This window comes from Gastrolobium bilobum, unplaced genomic scaffold (assembly GCF_033153095.1).
Source record: "Gastrolobium bilobum isolate Gb01-03AN ecotype WA unplaced genomic scaffold, APGP_CSIRO_Gbil_v1 utg304654, whole genome shotgun sequence".
NCBI lineage: Eukaryota > Viridiplantae > Streptophyta > Magnoliopsida > Fabales > Fabaceae > Gastrolobium > Gastrolobium bilobum.
This window is the reverse complement of record NW_026898113.1, coordinates 2,571-18,056: the sequence shown is the minus strand read 5'-3', so window position 1 is coordinate 18,056 and position 15,486 is coordinate 2,571. Positions and strand designations below refer to the sequence as shown.

The 15,486-nt window shown below is 35.7% G+C and overlaps 1 protein-coding gene across 1 annotated transcript; it reads left to right on the top strand.

Annotated features, from left to right (window-relative positions):
- Positions 1-9,168: 9,168 nt before the first annotated feature.
- LOC133312975 (alcohol dehydrogenase-like) lies at positions 9,169-11,924 on the top strand. Its single transcript, XM_061514272.1, has 10 exons — positions 9,169-9,208; positions 9,823-9,959; positions 10,053-10,099; positions 10,210-10,535; positions 10,625-10,707; positions 10,806-10,881; positions 11,013-11,074; positions 11,160-11,255; positions 11,383-11,544; positions 11,745-11,924. Exons 1-10 carry the CDS (start codon positions 9,169-9,171, stop codon positions 11,859-11,861), a joined length of 1,146 nt encoding a protein of 381 aa, XP_061370256.1. The 3' UTR covers positions 11,862-11,924.
- Positions 11,925-15,486: the final 3,562 nt, after the last annotated feature.

The window sequence follows — 15,486 nt, the reverse complement described above, 5'->3', positions numbered from 1 at the left end:
TTACATGCTACTAGTGAGGGTATGTGAAATCACTATTTACTCATAGCCTGAGACTTAGAATTGACTCTATCATGAATTATTAACAATTTCACTGTTCATGCAATTTATCATTTTTTGATTGCATATGAATTCAATGTTTTCTTCAAGTTCATACAGTTTATCTGACCCAGTTAATTCTCTAGTCCGGATATCCCTAAACATCTAACATAAGATATTTACAATGTAGGCTTGCAATTTGCTTACCAGTTGTTATACCTGTTGGATGCTACTGGATACTACTCACTGTCACTTCATGTGCTTGGGGTTCATGTCTGCCGAGCTACAGGGCAAGAACTGGTAGACATTTAGGATATTGCATTTAGAAAAGTCTTTATTTTTTTGAGTATTATTTAAAAAAAAAATTGACAGCCATGCATTTTTTTATCTGTGAAACATGCATACTTTTATATTTACTCTGCTTTTTTTTGTAACTGAGTGCATTTTGCCTTTTCTTTATGTTGTTCGACATGAATACCATCATGGTTCTCAAGCATACTTTTTTATTTACTCTGCTTTTTTGTAACTCAGTGTATTTTTCCTTTTATTTTTGTTGTTTGCATATGGGTGTTTGTTAAAGTGGTTAATGAGTGGAACAACGGAAGAAAACAAATTTTGGAAGACATGGTTCTCATGCCTCTGTATTCACCAGTACAAGACTTGTCCTAAGGGAATGAGACTACATAGCCCCTCCTTAACAGACAACAAATTTTGGAAGACATGGTTCTCATGCCTCTGTAGACTTCCATTGCCATGAAATCCCCTCAACTAACGTCAGAGCGTATTACACCATACACGCATTCATGAATAATTGCAATAATTAGTTTCACATTGAAATATCTTATTTCCATGTCCTATTTTTGTGGTTGGACAATTCTTTCCTTCTTAAATTATAAGGTTGACCCCTTATTAAAAGAATAGTTGCAAAACTATTTCAACTAGTTATTTCTTATTATGGTTTGGGGTCACTCTGTAGATGCTGCTGTGTTGAGAGTTAAATATTAACTAACTTCTTGTTTATAATTCGTAAGGCCATTTAGGATCTTAGTAACTTCAGCCACTTTGTTCTCTGTTGCTTCTAGTGATGATATGTAGTTTTTTCGTTGTTAATTAAAGCAAATCACTGACTTTGTATTTTGGAGCGCCTGCAACGGTTCGTCAATCTGTCATGTAACTATGTTCTATGGTATGGTAATTATGCTTGACAAAATATATACTGTAGTGCTATTTGCCTTCTTCACTGCATGAGACCCAAATAAATAACTGAAACAATTTGTCATGTGATTTAAAAAATAAACTATTTTTTACATCAAATAATGTGCCTTGGTTTGATTTGATAATGGATAAATTTGTTGGTTGAGTAATGTTTGATATTATGCTGCTTGCACCTAATTTCTGCCTTAACCTATTCAACCCCATGTTTTCTGGCCAGCTCCCGATCCCCAAGTATAATCAGATCATGTTCTGCGAAATAAATCATTGCCCTTTAATCAGATCATGTCCTTTCTATTTTAACATTTTTCTGACATGTTTTCATTTCCTTATCAATTATAATGCAGGTATTGAGACAACATTTACATCATTGTTAGCAAGCTACTTTGTTGAGTAGGCAGCAACTTAATAGTAACAATGTTTGAAGTAAGTTTTAATTACTTATAAAGCATAACTTTTATCTTTGAATTTTAGTTTAACTATGTTTATTAATTATTTTATTTCATATACGTGCAGGCACAAAATAATGAAAATAGTGAAAGGGTGGTTAGTGAAAATGCTGAGTCTGAGTCCAGAAATTGGACAACATCTGAAACTAATGAGCCTCAAAGTCAAACCAATTCAGTTCCAATTCCAGAAAAGTCAAATGTGGATAAGAATGGCAAAAAAAGAAAGAGCGGAGAAGCTGGAGAAGCTTTAGCTGAAGAAGATGATTCGGGTAAGAGAAAACCTACCAAACCTAGGTCTTGGACTTGGGATCATTTTGAAAAAGAAATTAATCCAAAAACATTAAACCCGAGAGCTAAATGTAAATGGTGTGGGGCTACTTATGCATGTGATACACATAAAAATGGCACAACTAATTTGAAAAATCATTTGTTATCACAATGCAAAAAGTTTCCAAGAGATTCAAATGATTCTAGTCAATCAATTCTTAGTCTCCAACAATTTAAAAAAGAAGATGGGAAAGGAATTGGTAAAGCTTTTGTTGGTGTAGCTTTTGATGTTGAAGCTTGTAGACAAGCTCTTGCTAGAATGATCATTGTTGATGAGTTGCCATTTAAATTTGTGGAGGGGAGGGATTCCGACATTTTATAAGTGTTGTGCAACCTAAGCTGGATATTCCTGGAAGAATTACTGTTGCTAGAGATTGTTGGAATCTCTATTTAAATGAGAAGAAAAAATTGAAATCTATTTTTAGTGTTCCGAATCAAAGTGTGTGTCTTACAACTGATTGCTGGAGTTCTGTGCAAAATCTCAATTATTTGTGTCTTACTGCTCACTTCATTGATAATGATTGGAAATTGCATAAAAGAATATTGAATTTTTGTTTGATCAAGAATCATAAGGGTGAGACCATTGGAAGGAAAATTGAGAAGTGTCTTCTAGGTTGGGGAATTTCAAAAGTTTTCACTATTACTGTTGATAATGCGAGCTCAAATGATCTTGCTATTGCTTACTTGAAAGCTAGAATGGAGGATTGGAATGCACATCCGTTGAAAGGTGAATATTTGCATGTTAGATGTTGTGCTCACATTTTAAATCTTGTTGTCAATGATGGATTGAAAGAGTTGCATGCTTCAATTACTAAAATAAGAAATGCTGTTAGATTTGTGCGTGCTTCCCCTAGTCGTATGGATAGATTCAAGACTTGTATAAAAGATTGTAGGATACAAGAAGGTGGCATAGTTCAATTAGATGTTCCTACTAGATAGAACTCCACTTATATTATGCTTGAAAGTGCATTGAAGTTTCAAAAGGCATTTAAAAGGTTAGGAGAGCGTGTTGCTGAATTTGCAATGATGCAAGGTGGAATTCCAAATACTGAGGATTGGGATAATGCACGGGTGTTTGTGAGATTTTTGAAAAAAATTCATGATGTCACTGAAAAAGTGTCTGGTTCTTTATATGTGACTTCTTCTCAATATTTTCATGAGTTTTGCATGATATTGAATAACTTAAAGACATGGAGTAGGAGTATGGATCTATTACTGGGGCCCATGGCTGAAAAAATGAAAGCTAAGCATGACAAATATTGGGGGAACATTAAAAATATCAACATGATGATTTTTATTGCTGTGATACTTGATCCCCGATATAAATTACGATTTGTGGAATGGAGTTTTGAGAAGCTTTATGAAAGGGATGATGCAGAATTTTTAAGTGTTAGAGTTAAGGAAACTTTAAACAAGATGTTTCACAGCTATAAAGATTTTCATGGCAAAAATCTTTCTCAATCATCCACCAGAGATCTTCATGAGCTACAAGACACTGATTTGGCAGCGTTTGACGACTCTTCATTTGCTAGTGAATTTGAGAAGGACATAACTGTGAGTGAGAGCTTGAATAAAAATGAGGTGGATCTCTATCTCATGGAGCCACTAGAGAAAGGAACTCAAAAATTTGATATCTTGAATTGGTGGAAGGTGAACTCTAGCAAATATCCTACTCTTGGTCTAATAGCTAAAGATGTATTGGCTATGCCAGTATCTACAGTTGCTTCAGAATCTGCATTCAGCACTGGGGGTAGAGTTCTTAACAACTACAGGAGTTCTCTTACTCCAAAGACAGTTGAAGCATTAATTTGTGCACATAATTGGTTCCGATCCACTCCTTTTTCCAATGATGTAGAAGAGCTTATAGAAGAATTTGTAAAGATGGAGATAGGTAATTTATTTTATTCTAGTTGTATAACTTTTTAATTTTAAATCATCTTTTTATTTTTTAATTGTTAAGTTACTAACAATATTTTATTATAATTTTAGATATTTCTCCAAATACAGAAGTTGATGATGATTCTGATGAGGATTCTGATTAAAAATTGATGGTGTAAGTTGTTATTTTTTAATTTTAATTATTGTTGAAAGATAACTTGATTGTTTTGTACATGTACTTCAATTAATGAAAGATAACTTTATTGTTGATTTGTTTTGTGATGCAGGATATGGGTTTCAGCATCTCTGATTAGTGTTGGATTCTTTAGAGTTTGCCATTTTTTTTTGTTATTCTGTATCAGTTATTTTCATTTTGATCACTTGAGTTTTGTCAAGTTTTAAGTGTTTGTTTATGCTTGTCTGCTACCATTTGTATGTATTAAGCTGTTGCTTACAAAAATTGGCTGATTCTGCTGTAAGCACTGCATTTATTTTGTATGTTGTACTGTCATGAAAAGATAATGCATATACTTGATGGTTTCTTTGCTAGAAACAAGGGGATGAAGCAGTTTAATTCACGTACCTTGGGTAGCTAGATACTAGGTTAGAACTTAGAACTATCTGGCCTTGGGAACATGTAGTTCTTTCACCTTGTGCTATCCAAATGCATGCTATTTTTTATCATTTCACCTTTGGATCTATGTGTAAGAGTTAAGATGTTTTGGACTGATTGATCCTACCTGCCATAAAATCCGTACACCAACTTTTGATATCCACAAAATTGGAAGAAAGATACTACTCAATGTCATTGGTATATTCACTATTCTCATCAACATGTAGATCTTATAATGATGTCAGATGATTAATTTTGGGACGAACTCTGGTCTCTTTGAGCCTTTAACTGATGTACAAGACAGGTGAACCAATTCTGATCAACGTTTGAAATGTTTTGAAACAGCGTCATTTTTTTAAAAATAATTCTTTTAAGTTTTGTTTTTTTGGCTTTTCAAAAAACCGAAAACCGATCCAATCCAAACCGAAAAAAATTGGATCGGATTGGATCGGATTTGAAAAAAAATTCAAACCGATTGGATGATGTAATGACCAAACCGAAGGAATTGGATCGGATGATTTTTTGCTTCAAAACCGATCCAATCCAGACCGCGAACACCCCTAACTGATAGGTAAGCTCTTGGTTAGGAGTTTTCCTCCGTCTTTGTTGTTCCACCAAAGTCCATTAAGGATGATGGTTAAATTATGTATATGATTGACAGAAAGATATTTGGTATATATGCATACATGTGCGTTCATATAGACAAATATATTGATGATGTGTTTAATTTATGTACATTGATATTGTGATGTGATATAACGCAAGTAGATAGGTAGAAAATGAGATAGAGAAAGTACAAATCCTGTGTAGTAATGAAGACGGATAGCGAAAGTACAAATCTTCCGTGGTAATGAAGACAGATAGTGGAAGTATAAATCTTCCATAGTATTAAGGTTATCACGAAATCAAGACGTAGAAAGGTGATTGAGTAATCAAGACATAGAAATATGTTCATAATTATATAATACATTATTATTAATATATGTAAAAGCAGGGAAGAATAAATCTTTCGTATTACAAAAAGCAGGGAAGTATAATCTTTCGTATTACAAAAAGCAGGGAAGTATAAATCTTCCGTAATATAAAGCAATGGGATATAGGGGAGTTTAAAGGCTTCCGATATAATTCAGTGAGATAAAGTCAGTGAGATACAGACAGTGAGATAAAGTTAGTGAGATACAGACAGTGAGATATAATCAATAGGATATACTAATAAATTACATGTTGTATTATATGCTTTATATCTGACCTTTAATGCAGAGTGTGAACTCTTGGGTGGAGACTACTCCATAAACCCAGAGTCTTATTGGGTTTCATTTCTCACCCCTTCGTGGGGCTGTAATTTAAATTACAGGTACATCAGCAGTAGGAGAACTTGCAAAGGGCAAATGACCATTTCAGTGAGGATAGAGGACTCTACAGGTGTTGGCACTTAGTTGTTTTGAATGTCTGTGTAGACATGTTTTGTAGTGCATGAAGTATATGATCATGCATGTATATAATTTGTTATCATTTTGATAGGCATGTGTTTGCCTATGTGTGTTTTATCAAGTAATGTAGTTTGATGTTGTATTGGCACGAAGCCATTTTCAGTATATATATATTGGATAAACTTTTCTGAATTTCAGGAACAAGTTAAAATAGTGGGATATAATCCCTGGTCTAGTCCGATTTACAGCCGTTATGCTGTCTGTTAGACTATAAACAAAATGGTATAAATTATCATATCCAGATAGTGATTGGTCATTGATTATGATCACTTGGAATTTAAATTGGAATTTGTACAGGTATGGGACCGTACATGTATTTATAATTAATAGTATAAGTTAATTGAAAAAAAAAGTTATAACACGAAATTACATAGGGTAATTAGAAATTTTATTAAGTCTTCCGCTACTTTAATCTAGTTGTGCGAATAGTATTACCATATGTTAGTTAACGTTACAACCTCACACTCACTCAGCCTGACATTTTATTTGATGTTAGTGTGGTAAGTTAGTTTCTTAATTCTCCATGTCAAGAACACTGGAATGTCGTCATTCGTATTCTCAAGTATATCAAGGCATCTCCAAGAAAAGGTCTTGAATATGAAGATAAAAATCATGTTAAAGTTGTCGGATACTATGATGATGATTGGGCCGGTTGTCCTACTGATAGGATTATTTTCATTAGTAACATTTCAAAGTTTCTAGAAAAAATAAGAATAATGATACAAAATGTTGTGGCAGAAAAATAATATTTCAAAATAAATTGCTTTATTTACATGAAAATTAAGAGAATGTAATATTTTCATAAATATAAGGTAAAATAATAGAAACTGAGAATAAAATAGAAAGTTACTTATTGCTAATGCTAGTACTAATTTATCATATAATTAATGATAAACACACATTTATGTTTATATGCTGTTGAAGCTCTTCTTTGTCGTCATTGTCTTCTGAGAGTGTGAAAGTTAGTGTAACAAAATTCTAAATAAGGGAAATATACTTCTTCTTTAACTGTTAAAAAAAAAATCTGCAGCAACTGATTTATACTATGTATTACGAATAGTATATAGTGTAATGATAAAATTATTTTTTTTTCTCTCCGTCACATCAGCCGACAATGTCTGAGGAAAGAGAAAAAATAATTTTATTATTACAACTATATACTACCCATAATATATAGTCTAATCAGTTGCTGCTTGCAACAACAATAGAAAAAATTCACCCTATGAATAATGTATTGTGAAAGGAATTAAGCATTTTAAGGCAATTACAAATTAGTTGAGTTTAGTTGTGGTAAGAGGGAATGAAATTTGTTGCTTCGTTTTCTTGTCCTCTTTCTTATTTCTCTAATTAAATGAAGATACTTTAGTATAATATTTAATAATTAAGAGAAAAAATATTATCAATTGAAAAAAATTATAATTAATCAATTATTTAATTAAAAAATTTATAATTTAATTATGAAAATATAGCTATTTTGAATCAATTTACTGATTTTTTGCTCATTCATGCCCAATTCGGACGTGACCATTTACGCTTAAGTTAGGCGTGACCCACGAGGCATTTAAGCTTAAGTTAGGCGTTACTCATCTGGTGTTGACATGTGGCACAAAAAAGTCGACAATTTAACCGTAAAACTTCGGAATGCCATAACTTTTGACTCAGTGTCCAAATCAAGTAATTTTTTTTTGGATTCTACATAACTTTTCGAGATCTAAACAATGACAATTCATTTGGCATATTTTATCTCTCACAAACACAAATTGAATTTGCAACAATGATACTATAAGACTGTTTAAACCCATAAACCTCTGAGTTCTTTCCGAATCAACACCAAACACAGTCTTGTGCCTACTAGAATCCCCTTATCCCTATCCTATGAGTTGTATTCTTATCATTGTGAATTGAGATCTTATCTTGTAAGTCGTGGTCTAAAATTAAAGATGGTACCAAATTGGGTTAGTCCATCTATAAATTAGGATACTTAATGTGATAGTAAAATATATACTTTCTACCAAGTGTTTGAAAAACTATGTTTGGTGTTGATTCAGAAAAAACTCGGAGGCTTCTACGTTTAAATGCTCTTATAGTACCTTTGTATGAAATCCAAACTGTATTTGTGAGAAATAAAATATACAAAATGAGGTGTCATTGTGTTAATCTCAAAAAATTATATGAAATAAAAAAAAAATTATCTAGACACTCAAATTAAAAGTTATGGCCTTCCGAAATTTTATGGTTAAACTATTAACTTTTTTGTGTCATATGTCAACACCAGATGAGTCACGCTTAACTTAGGCGTAAATGCTTCATGGATCACGCCTAACTTAGACGTGAATGATCAAACAAAAATTGGGAGTGAATGGGTACAATAAATGCGTAAATTAATTTAAAATAACTATTTTTTTATAATTATTTATTAAAATAACAATATTTTAAATTTTTTTTTTCACCCGCATGCTGCAGCTGCTTAGTAAAGCATTGCAGAATAATTGGCCTCAAAAGGGTGATATTGTCATTTCAAGCAATGTTATTAAATTCGAATCCCTCAAAAATACCTGGTTAATCTGTCACCGGTAGTACCTCTGGGATTGAATCTACATAAAGAAACATAACACATATATAAATAAAATTAATATGACAAGCGAAGTTATATGACTTAACATTACCGGTTTCAGTTCAATGGGTTGTTAGGCCGGTTTTAAAACCACTTAACGTCAAGTATAACATTTAATTAACAAGTTACAGCTATTGTTATGCTGCTAGCTCCAAGAAAACCCGGTTGACTGGGTCTGTACTAATCCAATTGTTGGTCTATGGAATTGAAACTTGGGAAGTGTTACACTATCTGCAATTTGGTCTGTTATTATATTATTTCATAAACAGGTTAAACACCAGAAACCAGACACTAGGGATTTGGAATAACAAAACCTCTGCTTGTAAGCTTGTGAGTCAGGAGAACAAAAACCTGTGGATTTCATGGTTTTTCTTCCTCTTACAAGTCTGATAACTTGAAAAATAAGAGATGGAAATTCTCTTTATGTGTTCAACTATATATATACCACAGAAACCAACCCATTTCTGCAAAGTGAAAAAGAAAAGTACTTGTGTGTTTGTTTGAGTGATTGCTAATCAAGAATTCAATCAGAGTTTAAAAGCAAAGAAAATGGATTCAACCACTGCTGGAAAGGTCATACGCTGCAAAGGTATTCTACTTCAATTATACCTGTTGCATTGGTTTCATTTTATTTTATTTTATTTTTTTGTTGCTCTTCTTCTTGTTACTTGCATAATTGTTCCATCCATATCTTTTCCGTATTGCATACCTTTTTCACATGTTATCAATACTACTTTAACGTGGCCGTATCATCTGTTGTCATTACTTAAATTAGGCATGCGTTTGCACATAGGGAAACACAGCAAAATAAATTACAAAATATCCTGTCAAACTACGTTTTCTTTATATATTTGCTCAGTTGTTCCTGTTAAGCCATGCAAATATCATTGGCTACAGTATTTATCTATCAGTATGAAAGTTCAAATGAAAACCTGCTGATAACATCAACTATCTTCAATTCCTCGCATTGGTCTTCTCTGCTTCTTCGTGTAATTCACATGTAATAGATATTTGACATTTACCTAACTTCTAATCTTCACCATTCATATGAGGTTAAATGGTCAAAATTGGTTTCTTTCACCTCTCATAATAAGATACTACTCTCACGAAAATGATTAAGATTAGATGTCACATGATTATTTAAAATAGTCACATGATTTGAACTTATAATCTTAACCATACACAAATGTTACCGCACCTTAGCTGCGGTGGCATGGGAAGCAGGAAAGCCGCTGGTGATGGAGGAAGTGGAGGTAGCTCCACCACAGGCAAATGAGGTTCGTATCAAGATATTGTTCACCTCACTCTGCCACACTGATGTCTACTTCTGGGAAGCTAAGGTAATTGATATTGTTTCTATATTCAGTGATGCCATTACTTTTCTAAACTATAACAGAACAAATGCTGAGATTGTTAAATTGAATATTATACAGGGACAAACACCCTTATTTCCACGCATATTTGGTCATGAAGCAGGCGGGTATGCACAGTTTCCATCTTGTTTCTTAATCTGTATGTTGATTGGTTATGTATCTTATGTTTTCAACCTTTCTTTTGTGTGTGTGTGTGTGTGTGTGTGTGTGATCTCAGAATTGTGGAAAGTGTTGGTGAGGGTGTGATGGATGTGAAGGCTGGGGATCATGTGCTTCCAGTGTTCACAGGGGAATGCAAAGAGTGTGAGCATTGCAAATCAGAGGAAAGTAACATGTGTGACCTCTTAAGGATTAATACTGACCGTGGAGTGATGCTCAATGATGGCCACTCAAGGTTTTCAATTAATGGAAAACCAATATACCATTTTGTTGGAACCTCCACTTTCAGTGAATACACCGTTGTTCATGTTGGCTGTGTTGCCAAGATCAACCCCGCTGCCCCACTTGACAAAGTTTGTATTCTCAGCTGTGGAATCTCAACAGGTTACAATACATTCCATTCTTCCCTTTTAATCAATTCAACTGTATAGTTTCTCTTTCAATAAACAATATTAATCATCTTAATATTGAAGGTCTTGGTGCTACCTTGAATGTTGCAAAACCAAGCAAAGGTTCATCAGTTGCTATATTTGGATTGGGAGCTGTGGGACTCGCTGTGAGTTGTCTCTCTTCCCAAATAAAAGGAAACTTTTTGTGCTTCTATTACTGCATCTTTGATATAACTGTTTTTTTTTGCTTTCACAATTTATGCAGGCTGCTGAGGGAGCTAGACTTGCTGGTGCTTCCAGGATTATTGGGGTTGACTTGAATTCTAAGAGATTTATTGAATGTGAGAGAAACAGTTGAAAAAACCTCTACAAGCACCCTAATCATCCTTCCAAATTGATGACCCTGATACATCAAAGATATTAAATAACTGTGCACGAATTCTGTTCTGAGTGTGCTTATTCTTGTCTACAGCTAAGAAGTTTGGAGTTACTGAGTTTGTGAATCCAAAGGATTATGACAAGCCCGTTCAAGAGGTTAGTTACGTAATAATATAAACTGACTAGTCATGAAATTAGAGATATCTTTTACACTTAATTGAATCTCTTCAATTCATTTCAGGTGATTGTTGCGTTGACTGGCGGGGGAGTTGACCGAAGTGTTGAGTGTACTGGAAGTATCAGTGCTATGATCTCTGCATTCGAATGCGTGCATGATGTAATGTTCCTTTATGCTTCTTTCTTGTCGTTCAAGTTTCCATAATCTTAACTATAGTGTATCCGTGCATGTCTTCAAATGCTGAATTCTCATTTCTTATTGTGACTTCCTCTGTATAACATTATAGGGATGGGGTGTTGCTGTACTTGTTGGTGTGCCAAATAAAGATGATGCTTTCAAAACCCATCCAATTAATGTATTGAACGAAAAGACTCTAAAGGGTACTTTCTTTGGTAACTATAAACCACGGTCTGACCTCCCATCAGTGGTGGAGATGTACATGAACAAGGTTAGTTGATTTCATCATCGATGAGAAATACTGTTTGAATTTTGGATTATTGACTCACTTTTATTTTATATGCATCCATCCACACATTATTTGTCAAGACTCACTTTTTTTTCTTCTGACTTATTTGGTATCAACCCTTTCTCACTGCTTATCATTGGACTCTCATTTTTTTTGCTTCTCAATTGTTTCAAATGTGACAGGAACTTGAACTGGAGAAATTCATAACCCATGAAGTGCCTTTCTCAGAAATCAACAAAGCCTTCGAATACATGCTTAAAGGGGAGAGCCTGCGTTGTATAATCCGCATGAGTGCATAGAATTTCTTTGAATTAATCACATTGGGAGTTGGAAAAATAAAATAAAATATACTTGAGCATATATGTAGCTGTGGTCACTGTAACAAAACAATGTTCATTGGTTTTGCTTTAAATTTCGTAGAGAAGTTATTGTATTCCGTCCAAATCGCATGTGTTTGTGCAGTACAAAACAAGATGCTCTTGTACTGCTGTGTTTTTATATATAAATATCATATACTCCATCGTTGAGTGGGATTGAAGTTTGAAATCTTTATGTTGTGAAAGTCTACTAAAAATTTCATCAAATCATATTCCTACCTGTAATGAGAAGAAAACTGCTTTCTTATGCTAATAATATTGCAGAATTGGATACATAACTTTAAGTAAATCAAAAGCTTTTGAGAAAAGTGAACCAAAGATAAAAGGGAAATTATGTAACTTCTTAGGTTTGCGAAATCTAGTAGGACCCAATCAATAATTGGAGATTAAAGCTTCTTCCAGTGGTCATTTTAAACATATTTAAACAATATAAACCTATATATGTAATTGTTTCGGGTTAACACAGCGAGCTGTACTTGCTCGTACAAGTAAGGTACTCGGAACCAGGAATAGGCGAGTAGGCATGTCACTAACTGCTGCGCGTAGTGGAGTAGCAGTCAGTTGAGTCAGCCAGCATTTCCAGTAAGGGAGTCTTAAGCGGGCCTACCACGATGTCATGATGGTATCCACCACTCCCACGACACAGGTAACCGTTCCAAGGCTACACCTATATATACTCTAAGGATTAAGATAACCAGGCAGACATTAACTACACAGAATCCAGATTAATGTTCGTCCAGAACATTTGGCGCCGTCTGTGGGAATAGGTAAAACTAATCCTACGCATTTTCTTGAGTCATGGCAAGCAACAACCATGATGAGCAAGTAGAGGAGAATGAAGAAAACAGAAGGGAAGAGGATTCTTTCCGATCCAGTGGAGGGAGCCAATCATTAGATACCATTGGAGAAGCTTTAATGCAGTTGATGGAGGAGATAAGGAACCGGCAACATCCAGAAAGAAGAGGAAGAAGGCAATACTCAGAAGAAAGATTGAATGTGCCGCGTGATGAGGAGAGGTGGAGAGGTTCTGTATCTCCCTTTCCTGATTACATTCCGTTATCACCTCCACCAGAGATTGAGAATAGGAGGACAGAAGTTCGAAGGGGGCAAGGATCTCAGACATCCAGAAGTCTTTTAGAGAGGAGAAATTATCTGGGATAAAGACGGGGAGTAAACCGGAGGGTAGAAGAAGTTTATGAAGCGAATGTCAGAGATGCAAGAAGAGGACGTAGACGTCAAGGTGAAGAGGATGATCAACCTTGGACGGATGCTTGGGTAGACGAGCAACGACAGGAAGGTTGTCAGTATTACGTTCGCCATAGGGGGCAGGGGCGAAGCCAGAGACGTTATAGAGAAACTGATGAGAGGAGGAGGATAGATAGAGGAAGACAGTATAGTTGTTACAGAGATGATTTCCTGCCAGAAGAGGAGGAGTATTATTATGCACCAGGAACCCGGGTTCAGAAAGGAGACTGGCAATCTGTAGAAAATTATAGTCCCCAGGGCTATGAAGGACAGATGATGAGACGAGAAGGACCAAGCTGGAACGAGCAGACGAGAAGATTAACACAACGGATGCCGCAGGAGATTCAAGAGCCTCTTGGTGGTCAAGGTCCGTCAGGAACCCCTTTATCTTGGAGATTGAGGGCGGAGCCTATTCCGAGTTGGTTCAAACAACCAACTGATATGAAAGCTTATGATGGAAGCTCAGATCCGAAAGAGTTTGTAACAGTTTTTAGGGCAGCAATGTCATTATGCGGAGAATCAGATTCTTTGTTATGTCGGACATTTCCAGTTTTCTTAAGGAAGCAGGCGTTAGAATGGTATACGGGTGTGCCAGTCAATTCCATTGACAGTTGGGCTGATTTATCTCTTCGTTTCATACAGCAGTTTGCTCATTGTGGACCCCAACCAAAAACCACACACAATTTATGTGGAGTAAGACAGAAACCAGGAGAAAAAGTGAGAGAATATTATGAACGGTTTCAAGTAGAAGCTAGACAAGTGAAGGGGTTGGAGAATCAGACGTATTTGCTGTTATTTACCACCGGGTTACAATCGGGCGGGTTGGCGGATTCTTTGGCGAAAAAAGGACCGACTACAAAGGAAGAGTTGATGGAAAGGATTCAGAAGTACATTGATTTGGAAGAATTCAGATCTTCTCAGAGGCAAATTGAACAAGGGTTTAGACAAGTTACATTTAGGAGGCCGGACAAGCCCGTTGGGAGAGGACAGTTTGACGAAAGGCGACCTCGCGTAGTAGGGGAAAGATTTAGAGAGGCGTATAAGAGAGATTTCACACCATTAAATACGTCCAGAGCCCAGATATTGAAAGAGGTAATGACTACGGAAATGCGACATCTTCCACGGCTTCCGCCGATTCGGTCGAGTTATGCACAAGCAGATAAAACGAAATGGTGTGAATTTCATCGGGGGTATGGACATTATACGAATGATTGTTTTAATTTGCAGAATGTTATTGAAAGGTTGATTCAAGAAGGGAAACTGCAAAAATATGTAAGAAGAGAAGGAGAGGGGTGTAAGGAAGATAAGCCCTCACGGCTAGACCGAAGCCGCAGCCCATCTGGGGGAAGGAACAAGGAGGCTAACAGAAATCAAAAAGCTCCAAGACAACCGTCTCCGGATAGAATTCCAGTTGGACATATTTGCACTATAGCTGGGGGGCGAGCAGGAGGAGGAGAATCTGGGAATGCCCGAAAAAAGCACTTAAAAATGTGTATGGCCATTTCAGAGAAACCGCGTTTTAAAGAACGCAAGAAGACGGGCAAGCAGGTAGTGTTTGAGGATTTAGACGATGAGATACTAGACCCGGAGCACGATGATCCCTTAGTGATTTCGGGGTCTTTGGCAAACTATCAAGTTGATAGAATGTTGGTAGATCCAGGAAGTTCAGTGGATATTATATTTTGGGATGCTTTCAGAAGAATGGATTTGGATTATGATCAGTTAGAGCCATGTGAAGCTGATTTATTAGCATTCACATGAGACAAGATTAAACCTTTGGGATATATTCCATTGAGGTTAACATTGGGGACTGCCCCTACACACAAGACAGTCACTTTGTTGTTTGCGGTAGTGGATCTGAGTTCCGCGTATAATATTATCCTGGGCAGACCATTCATGAAGAAATTCAAGATCTTTTTGTCAATTGATCAGTTGGCAATGAAATTTGTAGCTAAGGATGACAAAGTGGCAACGATAAAGGCGGATCAAGTAATGGCAAGAAGCTGTTATAATATGAGTCTGAGGATTTCACATGAAAGTAAGAAGGACCGAGTACTGATAGGAGATAAGGCAAAAGAGAAGACAGAAGCACAGGAAAAGAAAGAAGAGCAAGTAATGGTAGTCGGGATGGATCCCCGGGTAGAAAATAATGGGGAGAGGCTAGAGCCCGTGGGGACCATGGAAGAAGTTCAGTTAGGAGCGGGTAAAGAGCAGGTTACAAAAATGAGTTCCGAGTTGGAACCTGATGTGAGGGCTAGCATGAAACAATTATTGCAAAAAAATGCTGATCTGTTTGCATGGA